This window comes from Carcharhinus amblyrhynchos, chromosome 9, assembly GCF_965287045.1.
Source record: "Carcharhinus amblyrhynchos chromosome 9, sCarAmb.v2.hapA, whole genome shotgun sequence".
In the NCBI taxonomy this organism is placed as follows: domain Eukaryota; kingdom Metazoa; phylum Chordata; class Chondrichthyes; order Carcharhiniformes; family Carcharhinidae; genus Carcharhinus; species Carcharhinus amblyrhynchos.
Window position 1 is genome coordinate 51,534,694 of NC_137332.1, and position 18,971 is coordinate 51,553,664.

Genomic DNA, 18,971 nt, shown 5'->3' on the forward strand with positions numbered 1-18,971 from the left:
CTGATGAAAGACATTCTTGCTCTAGGGGGAGTGGAGCAAGGGCTTTCCAGAGTAAACCCTGGGATGGCAGCTCTGACATCCGAGGAGAGGTCGAGTCGGTTAGGATTATACTCGCTGGAGTTTTATAGAAACCTATAAAATTCTAACAAGGTAGTTGCAGGAAGAATGCTCCCAATGATGGGTGTATCCAGAACCAGGGTCAGAGACCAAAGATACAGGTAAACTTTTTCAGACTGAAACGAGGAGAAATTTCTCCAGCCAGAGAGTAGTCAGCCTGTAAAATTCACTATCACACAGAACATTGTATCTTATCAAGGAGCTAGATATTGCTCTGGGGCAAAGGGGATCAAAGAATATGGGTGGAAGGCGGAATAAGTCTCGAGTTGGGTGATCAGTCGTGATCGTAATGAATGGCAAAGCAGGCTCATAGGGCCGAATGGCTTCTTCCTGCTCCTATTTCTTATGTTTCTATTCCCTTTCAATTTTCCCATCCTATCTGAAGGTATTCCATTTGTTAAAGTAGGCATGGTTACGTGACAGACAGGGAGGCATTATGAGAGAGAGAAGGCAGTGTGGTGGCATAGTGGTTAGCACTCACAGTGCCATGGACCCAGATTCAAATCCAGCCTCGGGTTGCTGCTGTGTGGAGTCTGCACCTTCTCCCTGTGTCTGCAGGGGTCTCCTCCGGGTGCTCCAGTTTCCTCCCACAGTCCAAAAATGTGTGGGTTAGGTTGACTGCCATGCTAAATTGACCTTAGTATCAGAGGATTGGCACGGTAAATATGTGGGGTTACAGGAATAGGGCCTGGGTGGGATTATGTTCAGCGCAGACTAGATGGGCTGAATCCTCTCTGAATAGGGCTTTTGTGTCTCCCTTCAGATACAAGTCAAAAAAACAGGTTCCAGCAGATTTAACAGTAAGCAGGTGAAACATGTGGAGCCATGTCATCTATCAACTCCGGCATGAGGCGACTCAAGTGTCCTTGCCAATCTTTGTATGAATTTAATTCAACAAGTACTTCAGAAGAAAAATTTAAAATTCCATGATTCAGATTTAAGAAATTGTCATTTAAACGCTCAACAAAAGTCTTGGCCATTCTGAATGGCTGAATGAGGAGACTTAGCTGACTAGATGGTGAACTGTGTATGATGAAGTGCACATCAAAACAACCCCACCCCAATGCTCCTGAAGGTATCGATTCATACAATAATATGATTCTACAAGCCCTCAGGTGGCTTTCCCAATTGACCGTTTTCCTGTGAACATCCGATGGTCTAATCAACTGGCTAATGCTTCACATTCAAATCCAATTCCTTTCAACATAATGAATTATTAAGTTGGATCAAGGGGTGAAATTTCCATCAAAATCCTTAAAACCCAAGTCCATGTTTTGCTCCCAGCACCAAAGAAAACAAACCAATCTTCCTTGCCCTGAAATCGAAACTGGAATCTCATATACAGAAAAGACTTCATTGATTGTCACTTGGAGACCACTGAGTGTGACATCCTCTTTGCTGATAATTCTCTAGAATGAGATACATCATTATCCAAAAGGGTAGGTAGTGCCTGAACACTGCGAAGAGCAATGGACAGAATTGGGCAGCTGGTTACCCTCAGTTTTAAGGTGACAATTAACTCTCATGAAAGAATGACTGCTGCCTACTCACTTCTGTTCTACATGGGTAGCAAAATGTCTTCAGATACAAAAACCTGCCTACCTTCTTGCAAATCACAAACCAATTAATACTATGTATAAATGACTGAAGTGGATAGAAATGATGCACCTTCTGCAATTCCAATATGTAACAAGGCTTCTGATGTGGCCAACGGTGGAATATTGTACTCTTGTTCAGCTCTGCTGAAAAAAATCATTCCCTTCTTTTTGGACTCTGAAGCCAAGTAAACCAGTTGACTTGGTAAGAGCTAGCATCTATGTTTTATAACATCAAAAGGAATAGAGTTGGGATGTCAGTCCAATGATAAAGTTATTGGCACTGAAGCCTGATGTTAATGCCAGAAAAATAGGAGTTATACATCAAGAGTGAGTGAATACAAAACATCTGTACAAAATGCCAGCAGCAATACTTCACATTTTGCTTCTGCTGCCTGTAGAACTCTGTCACTGGCATCAAATGAATCACTTCCTTGCTTGCACAAATTTAAATACATGCAAAGCTGGCCATCACTTACTAAACTAAGGTGGTTGAAGAGTATAGCAAGTCTCTCAGTTGCCCACTTCTACTCTAGTACAATTTCGTTATCACTTTCTATGCTACCCAGGGACACAATCACACATCTCCTCATTACTGCTGTTTCTGTCCTTACTCAGCAATATAATCCGATACGTAAATCCAGTAGGGAAACAATGCTTCAGGTTCTTGTGCTTCTGTCAATGTGTAAACTGTGAGTTAACAAAGAGAACAACAATATTCTGCTGCCCTTTGTAGTTTCCCAATGAAAGTCCTTTTTAAGCCTGATTTTTTACATTGCACACTCAGGAAACAGTAATAGTACTGATGATCCAGGCTCATCTACCTACATGCACACTATTCCAAGGAAGAATCCACTGTCCCTAATGAAATCAGATCAATGTGAATTCATCATACATCTGCAGTTAAGAATATTCAGATTGCACATAAGGAGTTAACATCCTTTCCTACAAAAAGATGCATACTATTATTCCTTCAATTTCACACAAACCTATCCCTGTATGTTTCAACTTGCCCAGGGTACCATGACTACAGCTGTGATGAGATTCTGCCTGCCCTTGTTGAGTGATCAAAAGATAGACTGAAATTCTGTTTCCAAGAGCAGTCACATCATTGCAATCCCTTCCCCTCCACTCGCCACCCCCCCCTCCCCCAACCTTCTTCCTGGGCAGACTTTAATGAACAACTGATCGAAACAGTCTCCAGAGAGAAACTGCACAGCCTCAGTCTTCCTTTTTGATCTGACTCCCTTTGGAAACGTCAGTTCAGCCTTCAACTTGCGAGGCACGGACTTGATTGATATCTGCTCTGATGTGCTTCAGCACTTTGAACTTCACATATTAAAATCCCATCAGACCAGCCAGCCTCTCTTCCACTGAGCAGCTTTTGCTAGTGAACTGGAGCTAATGCAGAACATAAAAACTGTGCTTTTTTGGCAGCTCTTTGAATTTTAAATCAAAACCCAGACTTCTAGCAAATTCCAAATAGACTTAAATCAGACTAGCCTTATCATGCAAAACAGATTTTTTTGAGATGTTTCTGCATACAGCAACTGGAAAGAAAATATACGCTCAGACAAGGTTTCTAATTTCAACTAAACAGCTATTCTCCGTTAATCTACTGCCTCTCCCAATCAACATATGCTAGATTTCAGAATAGCTGACCTAACCTTCCTCCAATTCCTCGTTTTCTCCTCTCCTGGAGGACTGATTGATGCTGTTGCAAGGGTGCACAGTTTCTTTAAGCTACAGGCAATTTTTCCATGTCTGTGCCTACTGCTAACAGGCAATTCTTAATTCTTCCACATGGAACACCATACTGAAGACCAAACCTTGACCTTGTCTGACTACCACACGTACACTTTCAAACAGAAGAACAGCAATCACTATTTACTTTTCCTGAGGCTAATTGTGGCACAGCTATTGCTGGTCAAATTGACATCAGTTACTTCAGTACTGACCAGGATTCAAATCTAGAACCATCAACTAAGCCAGTATTAATCTTCTCCAAATAGTCAATTGTGATTGATAGATCGATCGTGGGAGTCTTGAAAAATCGAGCAAAGAGGTGTCATTTCTCATTAGCCATCTGCTAGCAGAACATAAGGAACCGTTCATCAATGGCAAAATTATCAAGGAAGCTCTGATGGTTGCTGCTGACGCCATGTTCAAAGAATTTAAAAGCTTGGTGATATAACAGTAGCCAGATGGGTGGAACTGTTGTCCAAAGATGCATCTCAGCAAATACACGAAGACTTATCAGGTTGTGAATGTTTCTCACTGCAGTTTGATGAGTCAGTCGACATGACGGATACAATCCAGCTGAAGGATGCAACAAGAGGACTTCCTCATTCCTTTGCCACTCCAAAAGAGGATAAGAGGTGAGGATGTTTACAATTAATTTCAAAGGTATGTGGCTGAGAAAAAGTTCAGATAAAAAATTGATTTCAATTGCAACCAATGGTGCACCATCAGTTCTGGGTGTCAATGCAGGCTTTGTTGCACTTTACAGAAATGATCCTGAATTTTCCTCCTTTGTCAATTACCACTGTGTTATCTACCTACAAATGACAGCAAGCATTGATTTTTCTCATGTAATGACAGTTCCTGTCAAGATCATCAATTTAATTTGTGCGAGAGCTCTGCAGCATTGCTTGTTCAAATCGTTAACCACTGAGCTTGATGCCACCTACAGTGAGTTAATCCTTCATGCCAGGTGGTTAAGTCAGGGAAAAGTCCTCCAGATATTTTTAGATCTGCTCCCTGAAATTGTCACCTTCCAAGAAATGAGGTGTACAATGAGATGTCAGATAATGAGTGGTTGCTAGGCTTGGCATTTCTTACTGACATAAATGCAAAATTGAATGAACTGAAACGTGAACTGCAGGGGAGGGACTGAGGGTTGTCACACATGATCAGTGCAATGAATGTGGTTATTTTATATTAAGATCCCAGACCAGTACATTATGAAGCTAGACTAGACCCCAACAGTATTTGTATTTTGGCATAAATGTGAGCAAAGGATATTTTACTCCAGTAATAATTTCACTGGAAAATTAGGGATCTTCTATGAAAACCCACATTACACATAACACAGTTTAAGCATAACTCTAAATGAAGCAGCTTAACTCTGAACAGTTGAATAATCTTCAAACATGAAAAGAAAGAATTCTAATTTCTAACATATCACCAGTTCAGTTCCAAATAAGCAATGTTCTTCCTGTAGACATTAATGCTACTTTACATATAGTGAGCAAACCCAGGCATATTTGCTGTAAATTAGTGTAAGTAATCTTGAAGCTGTCTGAATGACTTCTGTCTTTAAACAGTTCCAGCCAGCAATTGAAATGGGAAGCTGTTTCACTCTTTCTACATACCTGGCTCCTTCCATTAACTGCGTTTCATATTATCACAAGACCCTGTTTACCAAACAAAAACAACCCATTCCTTTAAGCAAAAAAAGCAAACAGGGAAAGTCTCCATCTATAAACAATAGGCTTCTTCTAAATAAACACCACGTGGCTAAAATGAGTGATTATCCTGTTGTCTAGCATCTGAGCTCTATTCACATCAGACAAAAAAAAAATCTCGAAACGGTCTACATAATATAAAATATATCAGTAGTACAGTTTCATCACAGCTGAAACTGAGCCTGTGGTCCTGCCTGTTAAAGAGCAAAGTTACTGTCCACTTCCCAAATCTGGAGAAAATCCAGCAACAGGTCAAACAGAAAAAGAGTTCCATCCAAACAAATTCTGTGACCACCTGAACAAGTTGGAGCAGGAATTCAACAGTCAATATCCAGAGTTGGACAAAATGGGACATTTGCTTGTCTCAAATTCTTTTCTTCACATGGACACTGGAACACCAACAGTACGGAAATAATCAGCGTGCAAAAATGACAAGATTAGGTCCAGGGACAAAAGCATTTGAGGACTTGCAAGTACCCTTTTCTGACATCGTGTGTGCTCAAGGTGAAGGACTATTTTGGTTCGATAAACCAACAGCCTTTTCCAAGGTGAAAACCAGAGTCCAAATATTGCACTCGTCTCACTGATGCCCATTTGATGGGCTGTAGAGACCGGCCATCTCAAACTATGATCCAAATTTCACAGTACTCAGATGTGTGTCACGTCAAGAATAAGTGAGTGTACATAAGTATATTTGGACAGGGGGGGAAGGGGGTTAGTAAAGTTGAAATTTTAAGAGTCAAGCTTGTGTTGCATTTTGGTGCTAAAAGTGATCTTTTGCTTAAAAAGGTTGGAACCATTGCATAGCTGAAGTTGGTAGGCAATTTATGGGACATTAAAGCTCAACTTAGTTGACCCTCATCTATCTAATGTTGAAGTTTTCATTTTCCACCATGAGAAGGACCTCTGATTAATTTTTCTCCTCCAAGTCTAGGGATAGAGACTAACTGTCATACTCCACTGCAACCTGAGAAGAGTTCAGTTACCTCAACACTTGGATAAGATAGAAGAGGGTGCTTGTGCTTTTAGAATGGATTCTCATCACAAGCAGGTAGATTAGGAAGAAACCATGGAAATTTATTTTCAAAGTCAGATAAGACAATGCATTAAAACTGCTGTATTTGTCATGAAGACCCTCAAGTGTATATTTTCAGCTCACTCATCTTTCTTGACCAGTCATATTACTGCTCCATAGCATCCTCATCAGACAAGTCACCTTCAGATATAACTGCATTAAGCTAGTTTAACTAATGTTTACATTAGTCTCAATGAGGCCAATTCAACAATAAACCCAGCCAAACAATACACCAGCCCACTCTTAAAAATAAATACATTTTCTGTGGCTAAGCGCTACATAGTTCAATGACTTGCGACACTGGTGTTCATTTTGAGATATTTTCACTGGTTCAGATTTTATTTAGCCATTTATCAGTTGATGTGCATTGAGTAGCATACTGAAAACAACGAAAAGCAACTACCTCAAACCGTCCAGATGGGTGGCAGAAACAAGATTCTTCTGTTCTAATGAACCAGCCTATTACTGAAAATATCCACACATTGTATCACTTTAGTAGAGGCGCTTTTTGTGCAGTCATATCTAAATGGGAAAATGATGCAGCAACTGACTGAGCTGCAAATGCCATCAATTAGAATCCTTAATTGCCCAACAACATGCTTTCGTTTATAGTTCTTTGTACAATCTAAGTTCCAAGATTGTCCCCCTCATTGAAGCATACTTTACCATTCACTCAGTTAGAGTTGTTTGGTTACCAGTTTGTCAGCTGGAGTGATAAAAAAAATAACTGATAAGACTTTCAAATTAGGTGATGTGATTACAGAGTTATGAGAATAACCACACAAACAATTGCACCAACTCTGACTGACATTGTAGCAGATAAAAGTAGGAATAGTAATTCCTCGACTGTGGAGTGAAAGTCATAATTTCAGCAGCACTCCAGATGGTGTCCCGAAGTCTGTATGATACAAATGCAAAAGAAAAGTTGATTGTCATCAAGGGCTGCAACAAAGCCAGATGGGAACAGTTATCCAGCACCTTAAGTAATAGCTGTGGTCCTGATGCAAGTCTCCCACTGTCAAGGATTTGACATCCAAGTTCATGCATTAAAAAGATGTCATTTGTAAAACATGTCAGAAAATAAACTCTCTCAAAATTGTACCTTGCTAAGACTTGGCCCCTTCAATTGACAGGAAAATAGAAGTGTAGAAAAACTTGCTGACCACATCAGGAAACATTTTAGAATGGTCTTGGTTTTCATGGTGTTCCCAGTTTCCTCCTTAAAAATGACTTGGAAATCACATTGTAGTGACTCCACGGCATCTGAAACTTCTTATTGTACCAGATCACTAATGCAGTGTATATAATCATGGATATATTGAGTACTGGAATTTATGAAGTGGAAAAAAATACTTACTCCATCATTGAAGCTGGAATTGTGCAGCAGTCCTGGATGGCCGTCAATGGTGATGTCAAATGAGCTGTGTAGGATGCTTCTACCACCTGTTTGTTACGATTCACTACATCGAGGTAGCGATTAAACTTCTCTCTTATCTTTTTAGCCAGCTGCCAATGGAATGGAAAAGCACAACACAGGATGAGTTCATTGATCAACAATGTACCTGTTCATAATATTAGTTCCCTAATTTATATCCAACAACACTTTGTTTATAAGAACATAAGAAATAGGAGCAGGAGTAGGCCATCTAGCCCTTCGAGCCTGCCCCGCCATTCAATAAGATCATGGCTGATCTGTCGTGGCTCAGTTCCACATTCCCGCCCTCTCCCCATAACCCTTAATCCCCTCGCCTATCAAAAACCCATCAACCCGCGTCTTAAAAATATTTAGCGAGGCAGCCTCCACCACCTCAACGGGCAGAGAATTCCAGAGATTCACCACCCTTTGAGTGAAAAAGTTCCTCCTCAGCTCCGTTCTAAACCGCACCCCCCTTTATCTTGAGGCTGTGCCCCCTAGTCCTAATGTCCTTTCTGAGCGGGAAGAGTCTCTCCACCTCTATCCTATCCATCCCATTCATCATCTTATATGTCTCAATGAGATCTCCCCTCATTCTTCTAAACTCTAACAAGTACAAGCCTAGTTTATTCAGCCTCTCCTCATAGCTCAACTCCCTCAACTCCGGTATCAGCCTAGTAAACCTCCTCTGCACTCCCTCCAAGGCCAAAATATCCTTGCGTAAGTACGGCGACCAAAACTGCACACAGTACTCCAGCTGCGGCCTCACCAATGCCCTATACAGCTGCAGCAAGACCTCCCTACTTTTATATTCAATCCCCCTCGCTATGAAGGCCAGCATCCCATTCGCCTTCCTGACCACCTGCTGCACCTGCAGGCTGGGTTTTTGCGACTCATGCACAAGGACCCCAAGGTCCCTCTGCACCGTCACCTGCTGCAGTTTTTCGCCACGTAAGTAATAGTCCTTGCCCTACCATTATTCCTACCAAAGTGGACCACCTCGCACTTGCCAACATTAAATTCCATTTGCCAGTTCCTGGCCCATTAGCCCAGCCTATTTAGATCCTTCTGCAGACTCTCCACACCCTCCGCGCAATTTGCCGTTCCACCAATCTTGGTGTCATCAGCAAATTTCGACACCATACACTCGGTTCCCTCCTCCAGATCATCTATATAAATGGTAAATAGCTGAGGCCCCAGCACCGACCCCTGGGGCACTCCACTAGTTACCAAACGCCAATCTGAATAGCACCCATTAACCCCCACTCTCTGCCTCCTATTTGACAACCAATCGTCTATCCACACTAACACCCTACCCCCAACTCCATGCCCCCTTACCTTCTGCAATAACCTCTTCTGAGGTACCTTGTCAAACGCCTTCTGAAAATCAAGAAAGACCACATCCACCGGCTCTCCTCTATCCACCACCCTAGACACCTCCTCATAGAACTCCAATAAATTTGTCAGACATGACTTCCCCTTAACGAAACCGTGCTGTGTCTGCTCTATCAAGCAATTCCCCTCAAGATGCCTCGCTATTTCCTCCTTGATGACAGATTCTAACATTTTACCCACAACAGACGTTAAACTAACTGGCCTATAATTCCCTGCCTTTTGCCTGGCACCCTTCTTAAACAACGGCGTAGCATTAGCCGCTTTCCAATCTTCCGGCACTTCCCCGGAATCCAGCGACGTTTGGAAAATAACCACCAAGGCATCCACTATCACCTCCGCCATTTCTTTCAGAACCCCCGGATGCATTCCATCCGGTCCTGGGGACTTGTCCACAATCAGTCCCTCCAGTCTGTCGAGCACCGCCTCTCTAGTAACAATAATGTCATTGAGACCCTCCAGTCCTACCACCTTTCCATCGCTAACACCTGGCAAATTATTCACGTCTTCCTCCGTGAAGACCGAAGCAAAAAAGTTATTCAAGACCTCAGCCATTTCCCCATCCCCTACCACTAAGTCCCCCCTCTCATCCTCTATGGGTCCAACGTTCACCCTAGCCAGCCTCTTCCTTTTTATATATTTATAAAAACTCTTGCTATCCTTTTTTATATTAAGCGCTAGCCCAGCTTCACAGTTTCTCTTACCCTTCTTTATCAACTTCTTTGTCAATCTTTGTTGACATTTAAACCTCTCCCAATCCTCTTCTCGCCCACTGCTCTTAGCTACTCTAAACGCCTCCGCTTTTAATTTAACACTTTCCTTCACCTCCTTCGTTATCCACGGCTTATTACCTCTCCTCCTACGGTCCTTTTTAACCATCGGAATAAATTTCTGCTGAGCACCAAGAAAGATCTCCTTAGAGATCCTCCACTGCTCCTCAGCAGACCTACCTTCCAACACGCTCCCCCAGTCAACATTCGCTAATTCTTCTCTCATCCTACCGTACTCCCCTCTGTTCAAACAAAGAACGCGTGTCCGGGAACCCACTTTCTCCTCCTCCATCTGCACCAGAAACTCCACCATACAATGACCACTCTCCCCAAGAGGATCCTTCACCACAAGGTCCCTACCCGCCTCATTACATAACACCAGATCCAAGATAGCTCGCTCCCTAGAATGATGGAACACTTACAGCACAGGAGATGACTGTTTGACCTGATGAGTTTGTGCCGTAGTAATGAAATCATTGTTGACCAATAAGCATTCTTCCAATATTTTGCTTTGGACATGGTTCAGGGGTGTATCCTAGGAAGGTCTGCCCTGTGCAAATGACCATCCTTCCCCTCACCAGGGCCTGCCTGACTGGCCCTAGTGATCCCAATCCCACTTACCTCAGTTTCAGAGTGGCATTCCTGATGCTGCACTGGGCAAAGTGCAGTCTCAGCAATGGCCATGACACCATGTGGCACTGAAGAGCTGCTAATACCCTGATTGTCTGGGGGCCCTTGGAGGTGGATCAGGCCCACCCCACCCCGACACAAGCAGCTAATTGCCGGTTACAAGTAAAATCTGTTTGAGGCTCTCAGTGCCAGCAGAGCTGCCCCAGACATGCCAGCAGGTGGAGGGACCATAGCTGTCCCATGCAAATCCTGACATTATGTGCCATCTAGCTTGACAACTGAAAATTCCAATTCAAATTCATATGCAAATCACAATTGGTCCCAACTTGGTTTGGCACTCAGACTTCAACTCTTCAATTGAGCAAGTGAAATTCACAATTTATTAAAAGAGGCATTTAAGAGGAACTGGCAAGTTAAAGACCCATTCAAGCAACACACATACACAACACAGAGACATTCGCCACTAGCTCCAACAATGCAATTACTTCCACTTTTCCAATTCACAAGTGTGCCGCGCTTTTGAGTCATTAACATACAAGAGCACCTGGCCACGCACAGAAAAGGAGGTATAGATGTGCTGACACACCAAGAGTTGTTGCTTTTGCTTTAGACCCATTCTGGAAAGTGTGTGAATGTAGTAGGGTGATCTCAAGATCAGGTTCAGGTGCAAGTCTTCCACCTTCAAGTGATCAGGTTCGTGCATTAAAAATTGTCATGTGTAAAACATGACTGAAGACGAATGGTCTGAAAATTATACCACACCAAGGCTCCAACAATTGGAGAAGATAAAAGTGCAGAAAAATATGATATCTTTACCAACAGTTAGAAACAGTGGCACGATCTGCAATGAATATCAAATTGTGCTCAGAATATTCAGAAAGCAACATCAAAGCTCAAACTGTTTAGCTATTCTCTGCTTACATTTGCATTACTTACTTACATGCTTAAAACACTATAAATTTTTTATAAAGTGCATATAAATTTTAGTGAGTCTGTCTCATCTATAACTGTTAGCCATGATTAAAACATTAAATTACAGGCCCCAATCAAGAGCAAATTAGAAATTAATGCTTGGTGGGGTGGTGGGGGAAGCCCTGGAAGCACTCCTTTGATCAGTAAGAATGTGCCTTCTACATTTTTTGTAGCAATGTTTAATTTTGTTTTGCATCTGCAATGCTAACATTGAAGGAACTCCTAAACTAAAAACTGACCTTTAAAAAAAATTCTGCAGTGTTGTCACTCAGTTTATTTTGGTGCATGGTGTCAAAATGCCCGAAAGGCAAACAAATCATTTTTAAGCCTGATACATTTTAATGCAGTGTCGATTGTTTCTTACAAGATACTTCTAATTAATCAACTCAGTTTTCTCCAACTATGGGCTTCATTCTAGCTTTAGAACTCAAAGCACTGTGCTGTCATAGAAGGAACTACAATTGGTTACTAGGTGCTTAACATGGTTCAAGTGGACACAGTCAGGGAGTTTATCATATCTACAGCACCTGACGTGTGCAAGTACAATACAACAAATCTTTTCAATCTTTTAGGCTGTGTCTCAATCCCCCTTCCTGAATACATCTCTGTCTATAATAACAGTTCTGCCCAAATTACAAGGACTCAGATTTCGGTCTCCTGAATTTGCTTTTCTCCTTATTCAAAAGTCTAGTTCATACTAATCTCCAAGGATCTTACATGATGGAATATCATTTACATTATCACAAATATTAATCAGAAAAACAGTTTGATAACTTAGTCCTAAAATCATCTTCAGTTCTATTACAAGAGAATTTATTTTAAGCAAACAAATCACCAAACACTCAAATTAATGACAGCATTTAGAAAATTGCTGGGTTTAAGCCTCTGTCTGCATTTAGAAGACATTTACTTGCCCTTCCCCCACAACCTCCCCATATTTTCTTTAGACATTGATTCCTTCCTTGGACCAGAGGCAAAAGTCACACACCCTTGTATTTCTCCCTAATGATAATTATTCACGGGCCAGCTTTGACAGGGAATGCTACAAGGTTATTTGGCCATGGGGCCACTTTTCAAATCAGATCCTGAAATCTGATCTACTTAATTAAAAAATATCTTTATAAATCATCGTGCAACAGTTTTCAATATGCTGAAGAAATCTGATATACCTATTTTTAAAAGAATTTTTATATATCAGCATGCAAGGCTTTTCAATGTGGTGAGGAAATTTAGCCACTAAAGGTTTCAACTCACTGTCACAAAGGTGCCATATGTACTGTGTAACTATCAGCCTTGACATACAGGAGATATCCATATACACGACTACCTTCATTCAGTCTTTCTTAGAGGGGCATGATGATAGATTGTCAACTTCGGTATAATCCAAATGATATTCTGGTGTCTTGCAATGGCTGGATGCCCAACCCGAAAGGACATATTCATGTAGATCTAAGAGCTGTGACTATTTCACTTTTATTTTGTAATATCAAAGCCACAGTAATGTGGCTCTCAATTGCACTCCGAAATGGCCTAGCTAGCAAGCCACTCGGTTCAAGGGCAACTAGAGACAAACAATAAATGTAGACCAGCCAGTGATACCCATGTCCCCTGAATGAATAAAACAAAACAATTTGTTGGAGAAAATAAAATTTAATTAATACTTTTATTATTTGATGCCGTTTTTAGTCATTTGAACTAAGTTTGATCTTTCAGTTCCTTTGCCAAGCCACAAGGACCAAGCAAAAATTGCAGCAACTCAGTGTAGGGAGGAGGAAGGGGAGACAGAATAGGCATTTTGCCATGCTGACACAATCTGCTGTATTCATAGTGCCAATCAGATAAACTGGACAAACCAATATATTAGCACATGCACACATATCTTTGCTTTGTCTGGATAAATTGTACTTTGGGTGACATGGTCCGTTGTTTCATATTTTGCATTCTGACACCAACACTAACATTTCCAGGTTTATTGCTTTAACATTCCTCTCCCAATTGGGATAGAATCTCCAATCTCCCATCTCCAATACACAACTGGTTCCACACAGCCAGACCTAATTTGTCCACTCAGATGAGATAGATACAGACAAGATACTCTTCCATCCAAGTCCACAATATAATGGCTTAAATTGCATTTATACCTCCTGGAGACACTGGCAGGAGTGGACTGCCTGTCCACTTTCTTTGTAAGACTATAAGATCACAAGAATTCTTAACATAGACATTTTGTCAGAGCCTTGTCTTGAAGTCATGAGAATAATCTCAAGAATACAAATGTCAGGCAAAACAACAACTTTATACTCTATGAGATGAGACTATCAAGTGGACTCTTGGTACAGGCTTTGCCATGGAGAATGCACCAGTTAATGGTATCTGACAGTTAACTGCCAAGCATTGGGAATTTAAACAGGCAACCCTTTCAGCTAAACAAAATAAGTGATAGCCATTCCCTGGTTCATTCCTCAATGCCTTGACCAAGCTGTCTGGTTTATATTTTCAAACAATTCTGTGGTACCACAAACCAGAAAGGTCCAGGTTTGAATTCTGAGGCATCTTTACTGAATTTTCTGCTCTCATCTAAAGTAGGAGTAAAAGCATTATAATGAATTGGCACATAAACACCATGTTTGGAAGGTTTGGGGGAGGAGGGAGAATAAATCCGTCAGAATTCCTAATTTTGAATGTTATCCAGGTGACACCAACTGAAAAATACACTGGTGTGAGCATCAGGTTTGGATTCAACTGCTGCAATGAACTGTCAGCATTTGTGCCTGGGCTCACACACAAGAATTGTCATTTGGGGTTTGAGAGGAGAGAGAAAAAGAGACAGTAGTGGGTCAGATACCAGAGAACAAGACAGTCCTCTTTGAAATTGTACTTCAGGAAAAAGTCAGGGATTTAGTGGAACATAGGAGAAGATAATCAGCACTTTCTCTTTAAATTACAACTGATCTAATTTGCCATCCACCTCACATCCTTGATTGTAAATCTGAGTTTGGGGCCAGCACAACTGAAATTGAGCCCTTCATTAAAGCACAATCTTTGCACATACTAACCAGCTTTCGTAAACCATTAATATTTAAAAAGCTCATTCAGAACCAATTGAACCCAGCTGGTATGTATGATTTCCCAGTTTAGATCGCTAACACTGCCGAATAACTTTTATCATTTGTACATTCTGAACACTTTATTATGCATCAGGTCAAAGAATATTAGTCACAGTGCATTTACTGAAATGCTATCAGCACGAAACAGCAGCTCTGCTGGATGTCCCAGCAGGCAACTGACAAACTGTTGCCAAAGAATGATTCTTTCTCATCCCCAAACACAGCTACGATTCCCACTGAAGCTTAAGCACAGATTAATGAGAGGTTTTGATTTGTGTGGAAATGAAGAAGAGTAATTTCACTTAAGACAAGCTTGAGACATGCTAAGAAAATCTCAATTTAGTAAAAAGCCATAGTATATTTTAATCTTAAAAATTTATTCAATGAACGACTGAAGTTATCAACTTAAGTCTGGTGTTGGGCGGGGGCGGGGGGAGGGAAAGAGAGAAAAAGTTTTAAACCCCAGGGGCAGATAGGGGTGGGTGAGGTAATAAAATTAAAAGTGGGGAACTACCCCTGTAATCGGATCCTCACCATGTCGAACCTCACAACCCCATCCCAAACATCCAATTCGGCATCCCAACCCCACAATATCTGACTTACCACCCATTAACGTGTCCAAATTGCCCCTTTCACTGTCTACCCCTTCCTCTCACCTCCAGGTCTAATCCTTCTACACTCCCCCTGGTGTCCAACTCTTCCACACAACAATATCCAACCTTCGTAAGCATGCTAGCAAAAGCAGTGTCTATTTAATGTTCTCAAAAAGCTTTTCCAAAGTGCAAATCAAGTCAAGTTCTTATCTCACAAAGCTGAATTTCCAGTGCATACAGAGTATATGAAGGAAAGGCAATTGCAACAATTATGAATGTGCCTTTAGTTTATGGTCAAATGGCAGGGATGACAGGATCTGTTCTAAGTCTGCCTGACAACAGACCAAGGGGCAATGGATCATGGTTAGAGACAAAGACATCAATCTCTAAGTTCACCCTGGCTAAACTTGACAAATTTTTCACAGCCCCAGAAAGGTGCTCAAAGTATCGGATTGTAAACAGCTGTGCCATAAAGTGCCCACTTACTTGTATAATGGAAGAAAATTAGGGTCAAGAATAGTTAATTACTATTTTTACCTAGATACCCAGCTCATGTGATTTGCATTGCTGAGGGGAAGGATGCCAACGAAAGCAGTGTAAAGGTCAGGTATAGTTTTTTCTGAATCTGACACAGAGGGAGAAGCTACATGTGAAACAAGATGCTATCGTTCACATGCATGAACATGTTTGGAAGCCAGCGCTCAGATTTCAAAGCCAAAATTCATGAGGAGTTAAAATGAGGGTGGAAGAGTCACCCTGCTTGGCCTAGGAAAGTCTTTGGAAAAAGAAAATTTCATGGCAAAAGACTGGAAATTTCCAGGCTGAGAAAAGAAAAGGAATAAATGCTTAGAGTTAAAAATCACTTTGGGCTGATTCATGAAAAATCTACATGAAGTATGCCTGTGACATATGTTTTTTTGGTTGGGCTAAAAATAAGGAGTTATTCCACTCTGTGGTTTAAAGTACAGGTTGCATACAAAGATAATATTTAGTTAATAGTACTTTTACCTATTTGTTCCACTAGATAGAATCACAGAATAGTTATGGCATTGGAAGCTATTTGGCCCATTGTTCTTCACAACTCCCCAAATGAATTAGTGCCATTCTTCTGCCTTTTGCCCATATCCTTGAACATTTTTACTTTTCAAATAATCATCTAATGCCTTCTTGAATGCATTGCTTAAAAGTACATCCACCACACTTCCAGGCACTGCATTCCAGATACGAACTACTACTCTGAGGAAAAGGTTTTCCAAGCAACATAATCACATCCTTTGCAAATTATCTGCACTCTCTCGTTTTTGATCCTTTTATTGCAAGAACAGTTTCTCCCACTCTTTGTCCAGTTTCCTCACCATTTCAAACATCTCTACTGAATCTCCTCTTAGATTATTCTCCTTAGAGAGAAGAAAGCTCAGCCTACACAATTTATCTTCATAACTGGAGTTCCACATCCTTGGAAATATTTTTGTAAACTTCTTCTGCACTCTCTTCAATGCATTCACATCCTTCCTGTAGTGTGGTGTCCAGTGCTGAACATAATTCTCCAGCTGTGGTCTAACTAATATATAAGTTTAGCATAAGCTCCTTGCTCATCATCTCTACACTCGTAGTAATAAAACCCAGGATATAATACGCTTTATTAACTTCTCTGTCCATTTGCCCTGTTGGCTTTAATGATCTACGCACATCCCTGGTCCCTCTGTCCCTGTACCCCTTGTTTTTTGTTGCCTGTTCATGTCCTTCCTACCAAAATACATCACCTCACACTTCTCCACATTGAACTTCATCTGCTACCTAGCTGCCCACTCCACCAACTTGTCTATGATCTCCTAAAGTTCAACACTGTCGTTCTCAGTTTACAATGCTTCTAAATTTTGTGTCATCCACAAACATTGAAATTGCCCTCTGCACACCAAGATCCAGATCATTAAGGTATATCAGGAACAGAAAGCATCCCAATACCACCCCCTGGGGAACTCCACTACAAATCTTCCTTCAGCCCAAAAAAAATCCATTGACTGGTACTCTGTTTCTATTACTCAGCTAACAATTCTGTGATTCTGTGACTTCCTCCTTATCAATTGAGAACCTTTCTGGTGACAGAATCTCCTTATCTGTCACCATGGCCTAGGTAGCATCTGCCTCCATGGTAAAGGCCAAGCAAAGCCCCAGCCTCCATGGATAAATTCCCTTTTAGGTCCCACTTCACCTGTTACCATCTATTTATTATTTATTTGCCTATAGGAGTGTTTGGGTTCCCCTTTCTGTTTGTTGACGTCTTTTCTCCTAATACCTCCTCGCTTCTCTGATATGCTTTTACATCTCTCCTCCGAGCCTTTTGTATTCCTCATGATTCATTTGCATTTTCTACCTGACACCCCTCATAAGCATACTTTTTCTGCTTTATTTTAATTTCTATTTCCATTTTCTTCCAGGAGCTCTAGATTTATTTGTCCGACCTTTGCCATTTAAGGGAATATATCTCCTCTGTGCCCAAACTATTACTTTTTTGAAGGTAGTCCATTGTTCATGCACAGTTTTTCCAGCCAAACTTTTGTTCCAGCCTAAATGGCCCAGCAATGTCTTTGCCCCATTAGGATCACAAATGGTACTGAACACTGTATAATCATTAGCAAATATACCAACTTCTGACAATATGGGGGAAGGTTATCAATGAAACAGCTGAAGATGATTGGGCTTAGTGTGCCAGCCAGAAGAAACATTATAGTGATATCCTGGGGCCGAGATGTTTGGCTTCCATTGTATGACTTCAAACAAGGGAAGTTCCCATACTATCATTGGCTTCAATTTTGCTCCCCCTCCTTGATGCCAGACCTGGTCAAAAACTGCCTTGATGTTAAGGGCAGTCACTCTTACATCATGTCCAGAATTGAACTCTTTTGTCCCTGTTTGCACGAAGGTTATGAGGTTTGGAACCAAATGACTGTGGTAGAACCCAAGCTAAACATCCGCAAGCAGGCCATTGCTGAGTAAGTGCTGCTTGATCACACTGTGAACTATACTTTCCAATCAAGTGTAGACTGATGGGACATCAATTAGCCCTGCTTTTGGTGGACAGACCATATCTGGAAGTCCGCCTATATTGTAGCTGTATGGGAACTGCTTAATTAGTTATGGTGTGGTTCTGATAGGCTATCTCCAGTACACTGCTGGAATGTTGTCAAGCCCATAACCTGTTCAGTATCCAGTTTTTTTCAACTATTGCTTGATATCATGTGCAGTGAATTGAATTGGCTAAAGCAATCCTGAGTGATGCTGGGAACCTCAAGAGATGGCGGAAATGGATCATCTCTGGCCAAAGATGGTTATCAATGCTTCTGCCTTTTCTTTTGCATTGATGTCCTGGAATTCTGCCAATGAGCTTAGGGATGTTCGTGCTGCCTCCTCCTCCAACTAGCTAACTGTCCCTCACCATTCATGATGGCACACTGTTGGACTGGGATGGGCACAGTAAGAAGTCTCACAACACCCAGTTAAAGTCCAACAGGTTTATTTGGAATCATGAGCTTTTGGAGCGCAGTTCCTTCATCAGATGATGAAGGAGTGGCGCTCCGAAAGTTCGTGATTCCAAACAAACTTATTGGATTTTAACCTGGTGTTATGAAACTTCTTGCTGTTTCTTCTCTCAGGTCTACTAGTTGGATAATGCATGGCCATCTTGAATGTGAACAGATATAATTATGAAAAATTCAGAATATTCATCCATCCCCTGGTTCCCATTTGTCAACGTAGGCCTGCAGCATTCTTTTGAATCAATTCCATCAATAGTGTGTTTTAGGTCATTTCTTCAAAAGATGTGTGAGATGGTATATAAA

At 41.3% G+C, this 18,971-nt stretch overlaps 1 protein-coding gene across 1 annotated transcript in view; it reads right to left on the reverse strand.

Annotated features, from left to right (window-relative positions):
• cachd1 (cache domain containing 1) overlaps positions 1-18,971 on the reverse strand; it is a 169,902-nt gene that overhangs the window by 58,106 nt on the left and 92,825 nt on the right. The window contains exon 3 of the mRNA XM_080195619.1: positions 7,612-7,760. Within this exon, the coding sequence (XP_080051745.1) occupies positions 7,612-7,760 (149 nt within the window). The remainder of the gene's footprint in view (positions 1-7,611; positions 7,761-18,971) is intronic.